The 15,825-nt window shown below is 38.5% G+C and overlaps 1 protein-coding gene across 2 annotated transcripts in view; it reads right to left on the bottom strand.

Annotated features, from left to right (window-relative positions):
- Positions 1–15,825, bottom strand: part of LOC110163298 (sarcoplasmic/endoplasmic reticulum calcium ATPase 2-like) — a 40,156-nt gene that overhangs the window by 7,054 nt on the left and 17,277 nt on the right. For both annotated transcript variants that reach the window (XM_055162104.1, XM_020928227.2), the window contains exons 6-17: positions 10,767–10,847; positions 10,266–10,351; positions 9,016–9,480; positions 5,602–5,690; positions 5,127–5,229; positions 4,908–5,039; positions 3,863–3,982; positions 3,518–3,736; positions 2,936–3,271; positions 1,876–2,096; positions 479–681; positions 323–408 (exon numbers count right to left, since the gene is read on the bottom strand). In XM_055162104.1, coding sequence (XP_055018079.1) covers positions 323–408; positions 479–681; positions 1,876–2,096; positions 2,936–3,271; positions 3,518–3,736; positions 3,863–3,982; positions 4,908–5,039; positions 5,127–5,229; positions 5,602–5,690; positions 9,016–9,480; positions 10,266–10,351; positions 10,767–10,847 — 2,141 coding nt within the window. The remainder of the gene's footprint in view (positions 1–322; positions 409–478; positions 682–1,875; positions 2,097–2,935; positions 3,272–3,517; positions 3,737–3,862; positions 3,983–4,907; positions 5,040–5,126; positions 5,230–5,601; positions 5,691–9,015; positions 9,481–10,265; positions 10,352–10,766; positions 10,848–15,825) is intronic.

Genomic DNA, 15,825 nt, shown 5'->3' with positions numbered 1-15,825 from the left:
CTCAATACTAAATAATACAGATTTCAAATGCCTTAAAGACAAATTCTTTAAAAAGTGCATGTTTTCAACGTTATAATTCTTAACAATAGACCTTTCCGTCATTTAGAATTGTGAGTTTCTTCTCCTTTTTTGCAAACACATATACAGTTTACTTGTACTTTTTTATATACATAGTTTGAACTCTGAGACTGTGGTATTGCAACTTGTGTCAAATCATACAGAAATAGTTTGGAGAGATTTTATCAATACCAAGCCAAGCCCTTCTTCTGTCTGCTATAAACTGTATATTCTAAATCAAATAAACAGTTTGATCATGACGAACCAGTTGGTACAGAGTAACTTGAGGTCCGTCGTCTGAAAGAATGAACCACCATGCAGCAGCTCCCACTGTGGCAGCTCCCACATAACCTGAACATACAGTAGATATTTACTGATAGTACTTCATAAAGTCATCATAGAAACATTGGTTGAAACTCACCTCCTATGGCAAGGTATCTGAAGAAGAGCCAGCCAGAGATGAGAGGCTCCTTGGCGTTTCGTGGGGGCTTCTCCATGATGTCAAGGTCTGGGGGGTTAAAGCCCAAAGCTGTGGCAGGAAGTCCGTCTGTGACCAGATTGACCCATAATAACTGGACTGGGATCAGGGCCTCCGGGAAACCAAGTGCTGCCGTCAGGAAGATACTGGAGGGCCAAAAACAAGTTATACACTTCTCTGTTTATAAGAGCATGTTTACTGTGACTATGACATTAACATTTCACATTTATCAACAGTGGCGGAAGAAGTACTCAATTTTGTTACAGATACTTGAGCACAAAATAAAAAGTAAAAACATCACATGAAAAAATCTACTTAAGTAAAAGTATTAAAGTAACCATGCTTAACATGTAATGTGCTTAAAGAGTAAAAAGTAAAAGAATTTCATGTATATTTTGAGGTCTTCTAAAGATTCAATTGTAGTGATTTTGATAAAGATTTGTGCAGAATTTTGTTTAACTGAGACAATTAAATCAGTTGTTTTTTTTGTTTGTTTTTTTTTGGGGGGGGGGTGCTTTCAGCTTTTTGTATTTACATATTTTTGTTTGCTCAAACTACAAATATGTTAAAAATATCCCATTCATACTTTTCAGCACATCTCAAACAATAAGAACTTTTACTTTTCAGTCCAGTTAAAAAATGTTGTGGAGTAGAAAGTACAGATACCTGCTCTCAAATGTAGTGAAGTAAAAATAAGAAGTATCCACTGTAGAGTACAGATACCTATATTTATATTTAAGTACAGTACTTTGCTACTTTACTTTGTTACATTCTACCACTGTTTAACATTAACTATGGAAGAAGGAAACAGATGTTTAAATCGATCTAACTAGCTCTAGCCCTCAAACAAACATGATTTTTTTGTCCATTATGTTTTTATTTCAGTCACAAAGTTCTGCTTTTACAATAGGCTAAATGAAGGGAAAAACTAAATTTACTCCTTTATAAGAAAAAAGGGATCGTCACTTCAGCTTTAAAAGGAAACCCAAAGACAAATAAAATGTTTTGGATGGTTGATGGATGTTTTAGACTTGGAAAAAAAATATGTATTATTAAAAATTTTAGATGAGAACAGATGATTAGCTATAACCTTGACTTACCATTTAATATTTTTTACAATGCATATAGAATGTGAAACGTAAAAAAAACACTTTATACCCTTGTTTCGGAAAGGTAATTTTAGTAGATTGATATTCTAATTTTGCATCTCCAAATCAACTACAATTACAATATTATAATTTTTTACAATGTATCTACCAGCTCTATTTGATTGTTTCATATTTTGGTTTAGGACATAAAAATCACTATAATTTTTCTAATATAAACTCTTGACCACTGACCAGACGACCTCCCCCACATTGGAGGAGATGAGGTATCTGATGAACTGCTTCATGTTGTTGTAAATGGCTCTTCCCTCTTCGACTGCGGCCACAATGGAGGAGAAGTTGTCGTCAGCGAGAACCATCTCAGAGGCAGATTTGGCCACAGCCGTCCCAGAGCCCATGGCGATACCGATCTCTGCCTTCTTCAGGGCTGGAGCGTCATTCACACCATCTCCTGTCTGAGGCAAGGAGTACATTTGATTTAGTACTGATTTTTATAGTTTTTTCAAGCCTTTTTCTGGCCACGAGTGACATTGTATTTTGTCACAGGATTAGGTACATTTCTGTAAGACTATCAGTATATCGGTGCTAAAGCATTTCAGCAAATCTAAGGGAGTAAATTCAACTATGTTACTTCTGCATAGAATGTTATAATTTGAAGTTTTGAAAGCATAAACTTTCCTTAACATACCTTGAGCAAAATATGAATTCTTTTTGATTTAATTATCACTAGCCTCATAGCAAAACAGACCAAAAGTAACTTTCTGGCCAAATTGAGTTTTCTGTTTCATTCTAATCTTCACACTCTAGTGCATCTGTAGGGGCCAATTTTTTATAGGTCCCAAAAATCACAAACTAACACAGTGACACAGGCAGTTTATTTTTCTATTTTCCCGGAACCTTGGAAAAATTACTGTGCAATTATGCTATGGTGCCAACGATATTCAGTTCAAGTTTATATATATAGCACAGTTAAAACAACTTCAGCTGACCAAGTGCGTCACATAAAAGTCAACAAAAACAGAAGAAACAGATATACAGATAGCGACACACACAGAGACACAAAGCGACAGAGACACACAGCGACACACTACATATTCCATGTTCCCATGTATTGTGCTGTGTGTGTCTCTGTGTGTGTGTCTCTGTGTGTGTGTCTCTGTGTGTGTGTGTCTCTGTGTGTGTGTCTCTGTGTGTGTGTCTCTGTGTGTGTGTCTCTGTGTGTGTGTCTCTGTGTGTGTGTCTCTGTGTGTGTCTCTGTGTGTGTGTCTCTGTGTGTAAACAGTGTAGCATTCACCATGGCTGTGATCTCATCAAAGCCCTGCAGATACTCCACAATCTTAGACTTGTGTGAGGGCTCGACTCGGGCGAAGCAGCGGGCGCGGGTCACAGCCTCCCTCTGAGCGGTTGGAGAAAGCTCATCAAACTCTCGCCCGGTGAAGGCCATTTTCTCCACATCATCCTCCTCTGTCAGGATACCGATCCTGCGGCAGATGGCCACTGCTGTGCCCTTGTTGTCCCCGGTGATCATGATGACTCGGATGCCGGCCTGGCGACACAGTGTGATAGAGGCCGCCACCTCCTGTCGGGGAGGGTCCAACATCCCCACGCAGCCCACAAACGTCAGGTCGGACTGGACAAGAGAAGACGCAACTTAACTTTTAGTTTATCTTTTGGGTATTATGAACAGTTTGGTAGAACTGCCTTTTATAATGTTATCTCATGAACATAATTTAGTAACACATGTGAAATCCAATTAATTAGCAAGAATATAAAAAATTACAAATGTATATATCTACATCCTTTTGTACAAGTTACAAAAAACTGAATTGTTAATATTTCTACTCCATCCATGCTTATGAGAGATTCATTTTCATACCTCGTAGTCTGAGAACTTGGCAGTATCAGCTAGAATCATGTCGTCCATCTTTGGGGGAGTGTCTCTTGTGGCCAGGGCAAGGCAGCGCAGTGTGTCTCGGCCTGTTCCATACTCACGGATCACAGACAGGATCTTCTCTTTGATGCCTTTGGTCAGAGGAACTTTGTTGTTGCCCACTCTGACGTGGGTGCACCTGTCTATCACTCCCTCTGGGGCCCCCTGTCGGAATGAAAAACAGATTAGTATAAAGTTCAGGTCTTTCTCTCTGGAGGGTCACTTTTGTGGATGGACGTGACTGTACCAGATCTGATTAAGTCATGTGTCATCCATCGAACTGGATCTTACCTTGACAAACATCTTGCCCACAGACGAGCGGGACTTGTTGGGGGTGCAGTACACTGACATGGACTTTCGGTCTCGAGAAAACTCCAGTGTGAACTCCTTCTTCATTAGCTGCTTGATGACCTGTTTCACAAAGACCACAAGCTGAATTAATCATAAATGGGGATTAAAGATATTACAATATATTAATCATTATTACTTAAATATTTACCATTGTAACAATTATAAAAAAATAATTTGTTCATATAAATAAATACTTTAAATATTTTGAATCAATCAGTATTTATGTATTAACACTGGTCATTAAACACTAAAACTCAAAATGAGCCTTGTTTCCAATGGTTCACTTTAGATCGGCTCGGAACAGGTCGCGGGTGTCTCCAGTTGTCTCATGACTTGACCTTGTGATAAACTGCTGTATTTCCAATTATGGCAATTTGCATGCTCCCCAAAACAAAGCTAGCACACATGTAACAGCTGTTTCCTGTTTATGGATGCACCACTCACGCAATGACTGAACACATTTTATTTCCAGTGCATAATGCATCTAACATGAACCAAACCCAATTCATTACATAAAACATGTTAAAACATTTAGGTTTATTTTTTTTAAATATGGGACAAGGCACATAATCAACAAGTGTTAGTACAGCATGTAAATGTGCCAGAGTTAGCTATACAGGCTAATTTTCATCTGTAGTCCCATTAACGGGTTGTGCAGAGGTGCAGAGAAATTAAATAAATGCAGAAAAAGCTTTAGCCTCATCTCACAGCACCACAAAACCAGCAACAATATAGATTTTATTTATTAATAAAACATGAGTAATATTTGGGTGATGTCAGTGTCTCAAGGAGCACAGCCCTGCCCCTCGACCCAGAGCCGTGGTCGGGACTGGGCTGGATTGACCCGCTCCAAACAGACCCACTCCAAGCGAAACAAAACAGTGGAAAAGAGGCTCTGATGACCTCCCCAGTGCATGCTGGGTGCATGTGCTGAATCAGACACACAAAGTGCAGCATGTGCCGCAGAGGGACCAGTGTCACTCACAGAGTTGCAGGCGTTGGCGCGGTCAATCTTGGACAGGCTGTGCACTTCAGTGTCAAACACGTTCATTTTCTCCACCAGACAAGTCAGGGCCGTCTCTGTGGCTTCGCCAACCTTCTCATACACTCCTTTCACCTGGGAATACAACATGACTCAAGTTTACAAGTAGAAACACATAGTTTCACTTGTATATACTAGAGCTGTAAGATTAAAACATTTTACCTCATTGAAATCCAAAGATGAGTCGTTGCAGAGAGCACAGATTGTCGCCAACTCAACCAGACCATCAAACTGGGAGGATTTTACTTGTTTACCATCTTGATAACTAAAAACAAAAAAATAAAACCCTTAACAATACTCATTAATTATATCTACAAATAAATGAACAGTTTACTGTTGTATCCATAAGTTTCAGAATGACCATTGCTAGAACAACTGACAATTTAATGCAACATATATCATATGAATTGTGAAAAGTCCTCAAAATCCCATCTATAACAGGAAACTGAAGAACTGAAGTCCATTGTTTTTCAGTCATTATAAGGTGACAAATTACAGAAAATAATACTGACTGTTCTAAACACATTGCTAGCTAAATTAGTTTGTGTGGGAACCTAAATAAATGGTCTGTGAGTTGCTAAACAGGTTACATTTCCTGCTCTGGGACATAGAAGACTGATGTTTATGTTGCACTCACACTTCTCCCTCTGGAGCGTAGGTCGACCCTGTGACTGTGAACTCACTCAGGGAGCAGCTGTCCCCTTCAGCTTTGTTCAGGATGAACATCTGCAAAACAAAAATAAACTTCAATTTTCCCATAATCGGACATCAATTATAGCAGCATCGCAGTTTTATGTTTATACAGCAGGTGGCAGTAGCACTGGGAATTTACCTAAGCTCAAAAAGACGAGAGGTCTGTTCAGTATAAACAATGATGGGGTGATGGTTTTGTTAGGGCCAGGTAGGAGATTAGTACGGATTCACCAATATATATAGGGTATCAGTTCCATGATATCGATTCAGCCGATATCCTGATTGGATGTGGATGAATGGACTATTTACAGGCTGATTTTGACCCATAATATTTGACATGTCAGTGTCATGACTTTTATTTATATAAAGCTGTTCTGCAGTGACTTAAAGGATAAATAACAGTTTACACAACTGTTATTTATCCTGTGTTTTAAGGAAATAAGTGCCATTTTCTGTCCCTACACTGGTATTGGTTAATATTAGGTATTGGCAGGAGAAAAAGTATCAATATTTGTGTCTGAACTGAAAAAAGCTGGATCTACACATCCCTAGAGATTAGTCAAAAGTTTCAGCTGAGATGGACTTTTTTATTCAATCTGATTCCATCATTTAAAATTCTATGTAGATCCACCAATCGCATACAGTGTAACGCTCCCTGTATTTCATATTGGAGGCTTGCTGTCCGGGAACATAAGAGTTCTCAAGTTGTAAAATATAATTCAGTACAATTATGTAGCCTCACCAGCCCATAAAAGGCCATCTACTAAAAAGACACAAGTGCTCAGTGACATAACAGCTAGTTTTCTGAGGTGAGGTAGACTTTTGTCCCAGTTGGGAAAGTGACCCATCCATCAATGTCACTAGGGCAACCGGTCAGGAGCAGTGCCCTTTAGATCAGATGCCAAGATCCTGGTTAAAAGTACCAAGGATTAGTCTAGTGTGAATGGTTTTGTGGTTGAAGGGGGAAACCTGAGGAGCCTGAGAATACCCACCAGAGCAGAGAAGGAACATGCAAATGCTCCTGTCCCGGTCAGGAATTGAACTAACCACTCTGTTGCAACAATTCAAATTTTGTAGTTCCAAGCAAAGCAAAAACATCTCCAAGGAGACCACAAGGAGACTTTTACAGGTCCAGTCTGTGGAGAGGTGGCCCAGCTCCCAGCAGAAAAGTTGAATAGTGCACCTTCAAGGAGTGGTGGATGAAGTACTCAATCTTGTTAATTAAGTAAAAGTAGATATGGAGGCAAAATTTACTCAAGTAAAAGTAAGACTATCACACGAAAAAAATCTACGTGAAAGTATTAAAATAGCTATTTAAAAATGTACTTTAAGTTGAGTAGAAAGTAAAAATACTTCACACAAGTGTTAATTTGTTCAAATGTAGTGATATTAATGAAAATCTATTATTTATAATTGATTTAAAACATATCTTGGTCAAAACATATCTTGGTCAGCTGCTGCAGTATGAATCAGTGTCTTAATTTTCCTTATGAAATTAATGTATTTATTTTTGTTTGTTGAAAGCCGAAGTTTGAACTCAAAACCTTTAGGATCTTACTACAAACATAGTAAAAAAAAATCCTTAAAATCATTTGAAAAATACTTTTCAGTCTACTACATCTGAAAACAGGTATCTGTACTTTCTACTCCACTACAGTTTTAAACTAAAGTAATAAAAAGTATCCACTGTAAAATGTATTTAAGTAGAATTTTTAGGTATTTTAAGTATTTTTAGCTACTTTTATTTTGTTACCTTCCACCACTGCCTTTGAGCCATAAATCTGAATACAAAACATAGAAAGGCAGAGCTTGTGATGAGTATTATAATGTAGAGAAAACTGCAGACAATTTATTTCCCCCGGCAAACTGAATACATCTTCAAAGGGTTTCAGCGCCCCAGAGATAAACACGACTTTCTCTGGTTTAATGAATGGCTCACAGTAGCAGCCTCTAAATCACCAAAAGCAGAAGTAATGGCTTTAGTGCTTTATCAGTGCCACTGCAGCATTGGACCCCAGCAAACCGGGATAATACCCTTGCCACTAAGCCTATTCCGAGTCAGGACCACTAAAAGGATAAAAGTTTAATAAACGCTGATCTATCTCCTCTGCGTTGGGCCATGGTGCAGTATGATGCCACTCACAGATGAGAGGAGAGAGAGGAAATGCTAGCCAGTTTTTTTTTCTTTGTGACGCAGGAAAAGTTACGCAACAGCAGCACCAGCACCAGCACTTTGTTGAGATTACAGACAGCTCCGTTAAATAATGTCAAGAAGAAATCCCGGATGTTTCTATTTGCATTTGGGAAGCTGTCAACTTTATCCAACATGAAAAGGAGCAGAAAAAAACAAATAAGATCCCAAGCTACTCAGCATTGCACCAAATGTGTCAAGTCTCCCTCATAAAGCCTCATGTCTAGTCGTTATGTCAGTGTTGTCCTGCAGAGGGGGCTAGACATTGGTATTAGGATTTTACGTCAATAAAATTACCTATGTGTGAAATTAAGGCAAAGATTATCATTTTTAAATTTGATTCACAAAATGTTCATGCAACCCTTTCACATTACATAGTACTCAAGTAACATCTATTTCTAGAGTAGCTAAGCACTACAGTAAGCATTAATTGTAAGCACTGTGACAGCTTTATGTCATTAGAACTGCTGCCATGACAATTAACAATTTATTTTGTATTGCATCCTCAAAATGTCTCATAGCACAGAAACTTGAAACCAATGAATGAGAGAATGGCAAGGGAACCATGATAAATCTCTATTCAAAACATGAAAAAATAAATAAATAATGAATGTAAATCTCAAATGTTAGAAATTTAAAATCAAATCAGAAACAAAAAGCAGAAAACACACACCACTGAACAAAAATGCAAGGAGTAGTAATTTCAAAAATGGAAAATAATGCATAGCACACTCAGATGGTCGATGTCCAAAACTTTCTTTTTGATTTTTAGATCACATTTAGGCAAAAGTTTATTTTTTCTTGGTTTCACCACAGGAATTCAAAATCACCAGTAAATATTTAATTGAATTCTGTCAATTGGACAAAGGGTTTTGTCGTGAAATCATTTCACCACTCATGCCAAGTAGCTTTTTCAGAACTAAATAAGCTACATGGCATAAGAAACAGAATATTCACCCTAAAAACTTTTGTCCAATTAACAGAATTCAGCCTGTTTTTACTGTAGACCTTACCTGGACGACTGAGGGACTACATAGACAGTAAATAAGTGACCATTGTTCCAACCCCTCACCGGCTTATGTGTGCTTGTACTGTATGTGTATGTATGTGTATATGTGTTTAGGTGTATGTGTATGTGTATACGTGTGTGTTTTTGGATGCACTCACTCTGCACACGGACATCTGGTTGGTGGTCAGTGTCCCCGTCTTGTCAGAACAGATGACAGAGGTACAGCCAAGGGTCTCCACGGAGGGCAAGCTTCTGACGATGGCATTTTTCTTTGCCATACGGCGTGTCCCCAGAGCCAGGCAGGTGGTGATGACAGCGGGCAGCCCCTCCGGGATAGCAGCCACAGCCAGAGCCACGGCGATTTTAAAGTAGTATACCGCCCCCCGGATCCAGGACCCCCCATGCACAGGGTCGTTGAAGTGTCCAATGTTGATGATCCACACGGCGATGCAGATGACAGAGATGACTTTGGACAGCTGCTGCCCAAACTCGTCCAGTTTCTGCTGCAGAGGTGTTTTGTCCTGCTCCGTGGCGACCATCTCGTCACGAATCTTCCCGATCTCAGTGTTCACACCTGTAGCCACGACGACGCCCACGGCTTTGCCAGCAGCGATGTTTGTGCCCTGGAAAAAAAGAGAGATGCAATTCATTTTCATAGATATAATGGTGATTGGTTGGTTATATAATGTTGTATGTCAGCATTGCAGCAGTACAAGTGAATCCTAAGTTTCTCCATAGTATTTGGGTATGACATTTTTATAGTTAAAAGTTACTATGCATAATATTTCTAGTGGAAGGTCCGCCACCTGCTTGTCTCCATGAAAATACTATTGCTTTGTCTAGAATGTTCTACAGTATAGATTAAACCTCTATCATGAGGGAGACAAGCAGGTTGCAGCCCTACACTACATTATAAGCCAGATCTGTGGAAAGTCGCCCCTGTTCACAGAAGGAATAACTGTATTTTTGAGCAACAGAAACACCTGTATTGAATAAATGCTAGATGTACTGGGATATATTTAAAGTGGAACGTTCCAGGCAAAGCAATAACATTTCCATAGAGACAAGCAGCTGGCGGACCCTACACCAAAAAAGCTGTGCAGTGCGCCTTTAAGCAAATAACTTATTCCTGTGGTAGCAGTAGCAAAACTTAATGTTAAACAAGTATTGATCTTATCTAATATAATCAACTATTAACTTGATTGTAACATGATTACGGAGCAATGATGCATTACTTGCTCTGTTTGCATTTTCACATTTTCACACTCTACCCAGTTCAGGCAGTTTAATGACCATGTATGGATTCATGCAAGTTTGCAGGGTATTTAAGCACAGTAGAATACTAACTTAAGGATGAATAAAACACATATTTAGAGGAGATATAATTTGTGACATGTGTAAAACTTACAGAAAACAGCATATTCTTCTTGTCCTGATTGACGGCCCGAGGATCAGGTACAGGATCTGTGTGTTTGATCACAGACACAGACTCTCCTACAAAAGAAAATATATTTGAATAAGTTTGTGAAAGCGACAAGATTTATCATTGTGTGTTTAAAGGTGCATTGTGTAACTTTTCTGGTGGAGGGTTCGTCAAATGCTTTTCTCCATGGAGATTTTATTGCTTTGTCTGGAATGTTTAACAGAATGGCATTAAACTTTTCTATCACCATGGAGGCCAATCTAGACCAAATTACAGGTCAGGCCTGTGGAGAGGCAACACCTCTCACAGTGACAATGCTTGTTTTTCTAGGTATTTTTGAGCTAACAGGTATAACTGTTTAATATCACACTGTGAAACATTCCAGACAGCGCAATGACAAATCCACAGAAACAAGCAGGTGACAGAAAAGTTACATAATGGACCTTTAACAGCTGGTTTTACAGACACTTAAAGCACCAGTCTCACCAGTTAAAATGGATTGGTCGACCCTCAGAGTGGTGGACTTGATAGAGCAGATCCGGATATCAGCAGGCACCTTGTCCCCAACTAGAAAAAACACAGAATGACAACATGTATATCAATGCACAATATAACATTTGAGTAGACCACTTTATCAATGTCACTGATAACACTACCAGGTTTATTATCATTTTGGCAAAGATTAATGCTGGGCTCTGCTATGAAAATTAAATGTCTTAAATTATTTGAGCAGTCAACCATGGAGCTTATGGGGTCTGGGGTTTGGGTGAGGATGATGGATTCCAAAAATGAATAAAAAAAGATAGGTAGGACAGTAAAGTGTTCTCTGCAGAAAACACAAAACAAATAAGAGGGGTTGTAAATTGTACTTAGTATGGCAGGAAAAATATAAATAATCCAGAATATACTGTGAAATAAATTTTGTGTAAAAACATCCAGTCTTATTAGAAATGTTTGTATCGTGACAATATTATTACAATAAGGGCTTCACAATATATTGCAAATATATCAATATTGTGATATTGATTGATGCAAAAATCAATATCATAACACACTCAATATAACGCAATAACGCCAAGGTTATCCATCTGATAGAAATGCACTGATGCACTTTGTTAAAGAATATTTTAAAGGTGCCTTGATTTCACGAGTACATGAAAGCATTTCAAATTTGTTTTTTTTTTTTGTTTTATTGTATTTGAAATGATTGAGTCAAATGTATATTAAATATCGATATCACAATTCTTAATAGCCATATCACATATTATAAAATGTTCCAATATCGTGCAGTCCTAATTACAACTACAACTTCTTTCCCTGACAAATATAGTATTTTGGGTTTAAGAGTAGTTAAAATAACTTAAACTTAAAACTTCACACATCTAGCAAAACACTTTTTTTTTTTTTTTTTTACTTTTAACTTGATAAGATAGATTACTGTGAGTTTTCTGTTGGTGGTGGCTCAGGTCTGGAGTAAACTGGCAAAGCAGCTTCATTATTGGGAGACCATTGAGCAGTTCTATCGGGTCTTTGGAGGGGAGAAAAAGAACAACCAAATAAAAAGGAGGAAACAAAATTGCTGTGAGCCGTAATGGGCTAGTCTCAGAGGGGACGGCTGATTTGGGAACAGAGCACGAAGCTGACCCACTTTGGCTTCCATTGGCACAAAAAGGCTCCAGGAAATAGGGAAATGGCACACTTCCACCAGCCTTAACATTTAAGCTAGTTATAAATGAGAACCGCGTCCAAGGAGTTACTACAAGAGATAATGCACGATGAAAAAGGTGCCACATGATGTCACTAATTGGATGAAAACCTAGTGTGCATGCTTAGTTTATATACACACTTTTATCCACGGACAGTTCCTATCAAAAGAGCAAAAACTAAGAAATCAGTATGGACCAATTTAAGTTATTATGTTATGTATCTGTTATTAAAATCATTTCTACAACATAAAAGGTCACCATAGACTCAGACTTGTGACTTGTTTTCTAAAATCACTTCGGGGACTTAATTACCAAAGACTCAAAACCTGGGCTTGACTAGATATTGTACAGTCCTTATTCTGCAAACCTCTGAAGATTTTTAGATTATTTTCCGATCAAACTTAGAGTAAAGCTGTAAGTATTCAGAGTAGTGCCCACTGAGTGAGTACAGTGTATAAAATAAAAAGAAAACCTTTCTTAAATGGACTGACTTGGACAATTAATCATAATCAAAATTGCAATTTCAGTTGGTGCAAATTTTTTAAAATTTATCTAGATAATAGAAGAACATCTGATATAGAACACAAAAATATATTGTTGTTTAGACCTCTACTTTCTGAAGGGTTCTTGAATTAGTTTATATGTTAGTATTTTACATTTCTTCTCTCAAATATCAATGTCAATATCATCTTTTAAAACATCTCAAATCCAAATGCAATACTTAAACAACTAGGATTTCAACTCTTAAGGACTTGAGTCTGACAGCTAAGTGACTTTGACTTTGATTTTGAGGACAAAAAATGGTGAGTGGCTCAACTACAACCCTAACCATAACTATAATATGCAATATCCAAAAAGGAGGTAAATAAATGTTTTGTAATACAATCCTGCCAGCTATCACAATGGATCGACATGAAAGACCTATTAAATTTGAGAGATTTTCTGAGAAGTTCAACCTTGGACAGTAAATGTATGTCCAACAGCTGAGCCAGTCCTGATCTGTCAACAGGCTTTGACCAATAAAAAGGCAGTCAGGGCTTTTCTGAGAAGGACAGAGGGAGAGATCCAACTTGGAACAATTGGTGCGTGAATGGGAGCTTTACAAAGGAAAAGGTCACACTACATGGCTCTCAAATGAAAAAGACACATGGCCTGGTATATTGTAATAGGATAAATATTTTTCAGCTATTTTTTCACAGGTGTATTCCAACCCTTTGTGTGCAAGAAAGTCATGCATTAGTTTGGTGTAAACTAAAGACTACATATGTTTTCTTGTTCAGGTCTTGTCTAGTAGTAAAAGCAAAGGAAAGACTTGAATAGCCATTAGAATTTGTATTAAAATCTTACACACAACTAATGTAATGTTACATATTATGTTCATTTTATTTGACGTAATCGGCTGTGACTAAGAAGTTACTTTAGTTAAAACTACAATCTATGGCAGAGTTCACGCTTGTCCCTGAACTGGTTTGGTTTTCGTTTGGTTCTGATATTGGTTGGGTTCTGATCCTGGTCGAGTCCTAGCCAAGTCCTGGTCGAATCCTGGCCGTGTCCTGGCCGAGTCGATATTCGTGGGTTTAGTTCAGAGTATGGTCTCAATTATAAGCAAAAAAACAACACAAAAACAAAAACAACAACTCTGAAGCAGTATTTAATGCCATCATTGATGTGAAAATGTTTAAAACAACTGACTGTGAATAAAACATTACATAGACTACAGTCCCATCTTTCACAGGCCTCTTTGCAAGAAATAAGGAGACCGCTCTCTTGACACTGGGAATGCCCAAGTTAGACAATTACTTCCTTGATGGTGGTTTTGCTTCACTGGATTTACACGCAAAGACAAATGCACTGACCGGGCCAGGAAACGTGTCTAAGAACAAGCAGAGCGTCTCCAGCCTTCTCCCTCAGATCCTCCTTTCCTGCAGAGGCACTGATCCTTTGTTTCTCCACACGCTGATGAAGAGCCTGTATATCATCTGTCCCTTTGTGTCAACATCCCACTTGGTTTGAGGCCAGGAGCTCCTCACCACCAACACTGCACACTGCACCACTTGCCAACAAACAGACAGTTCCAATGTTTTACAATGACAAATGCCAAGACCTGTTGAGACGTCGCACCCAAACTCACTGCCAGAGCTGCCCGTTAAAAGGTCACCATTTGCTTTGTCGTGTTCTTTCTGATGCCGCTGACATTTGTGGACATAAATGGTGAATATCCCAAAGCGGTTTCTCTGCATTTTCTAGAGCAGAGCAATAGTCGGGCAATTTGTAAATGACATCATAAATCATATGAAAAATAAACACAAAAAGGTGCATTGCCTGAAATGTGTCACAGTATGGGTTTAAATGTATATCTTATCTAGCATTTTTTCAATAATAAGTATTTTTATACCTCAGAAATAAAAATTGAAAGAAAGAAAAATTTTACTTGGCCTTGGAGAGGTTTAATACCATAGTGCAGGAAATTCTCAAGTGTACCCTTAATCAAAGAATGAATCATCACTTAGATTTTTTTTGTAGAGAAAAGCATGAACACAATGTCAAAGAACTGAAATTGGCAAGAATATTTTTTTGTCTGAATGATTCACCAATAGTGTCTCTCAAGAAGGCCTATTTTACTTCAAGGGGCAATATAGTGATGTGTATGATTGTACTTATTCCAGTCTGTTTTTAAGAACCAGGTTATAGAGCCTTTACACAAGAAACAAGTTTTACTTTTTGTATAAAGGGGTGCCATTAGAAGATATCTATAACAAACTGTCAGTGTGGCATGTATTCACTCTGGACAATTTAGCTGCATGTCCTGCATCATATTAGTATTAGTCATACTAGTATTAAGTGTCATAAGCCACAGAAAAACAAACATGCCCTGAGTCATTATGAAACTTGAATGGACCATTTTAAAGATCTTCCCACTGATGTGGCATTTCAGTCTTACCACTGGCACAGTGTATTGTTGGGTCAATGAGCAAGCACTTCACACATCTTGCCTGCAACAGAGCCTTCGTAGTCCCATTTACTTTTTTAATAAACATGGTGAATGTGACCAATTGAAAATTTGTTACTAGCTTGTGACACATCCATCGATCCATTTTCTTCTGCTTATCTGGGGCGGAAGAAAATTGATGGATGGACTAGCTTGTGACTTTAATGTCATTTAAGATGACTTCATGCAATCTGCTTAAATGTTGTAGCTCCAACAAAGTTCAGTCTAATTTGAGTAATAGAGCTTCAGAAAGAGCAGTACCTCCAGTTAGCCTTGATGACCTCTCTTGCAAGGTATTTATATGACCTCTTTTTTATCTTTAAGTGTTTTAGGTTTAATTGGAGTGATCGATAAGGGAAAGTTATATCAGGAGATGCATGTATGAATACTATAACAGGATATAGATTACAGTAAATGACCTTGTACAATGACAGATGCCAAGACCGGCTGAAGCTTGACGCCTGCACAGTGACAGCCCGATGTGCCCTCTGAGCACCAAGAGTGGCAGAGACAGAGCAGAGCGCGCACTGGCACCTGCCCTGGTCGTGTGTTCGTGGGCGGCTTGTGTTTCGGGACAGACCCCCTCCGAGCGCCCAGGGAGGCTGCATGTGCTGATGGCAGCCAAACAAAGACCTGACCTCCTGCTCATGTCGAGAGGGCTCTTTCTGAACAGTCAACAAGGGACACATGCATCACTCACTCTGCTCCTGCTGATAGTGTAATGAGAGAGACCTATCCGGGCGAGAGCAAGCATACAAGCCATTATATCATTACCATTAAAACTAGATTTGCCGTGATATTTGCTTGTAGGTAAGGGTCATCTTTCCTCATTGGCAATCGAACAACAGTG

Source organism: Boleophthalmus pectinirostris, unplaced genomic scaffold (genome assembly GCF_026225935.1).
Source record: "Boleophthalmus pectinirostris isolate CB_2022bp ecotype Guang Dong unplaced genomic scaffold, ASM2622593v1 HiC_scaffold_4, whole genome shotgun sequence".
NCBI lineage: Eukaryota > Metazoa > Chordata > Actinopteri > Gobiiformes > Gobiidae > Boleophthalmus > Boleophthalmus pectinirostris.
This window is presented reverse-complemented; position numbering and strand designations above follow the sequence as displayed.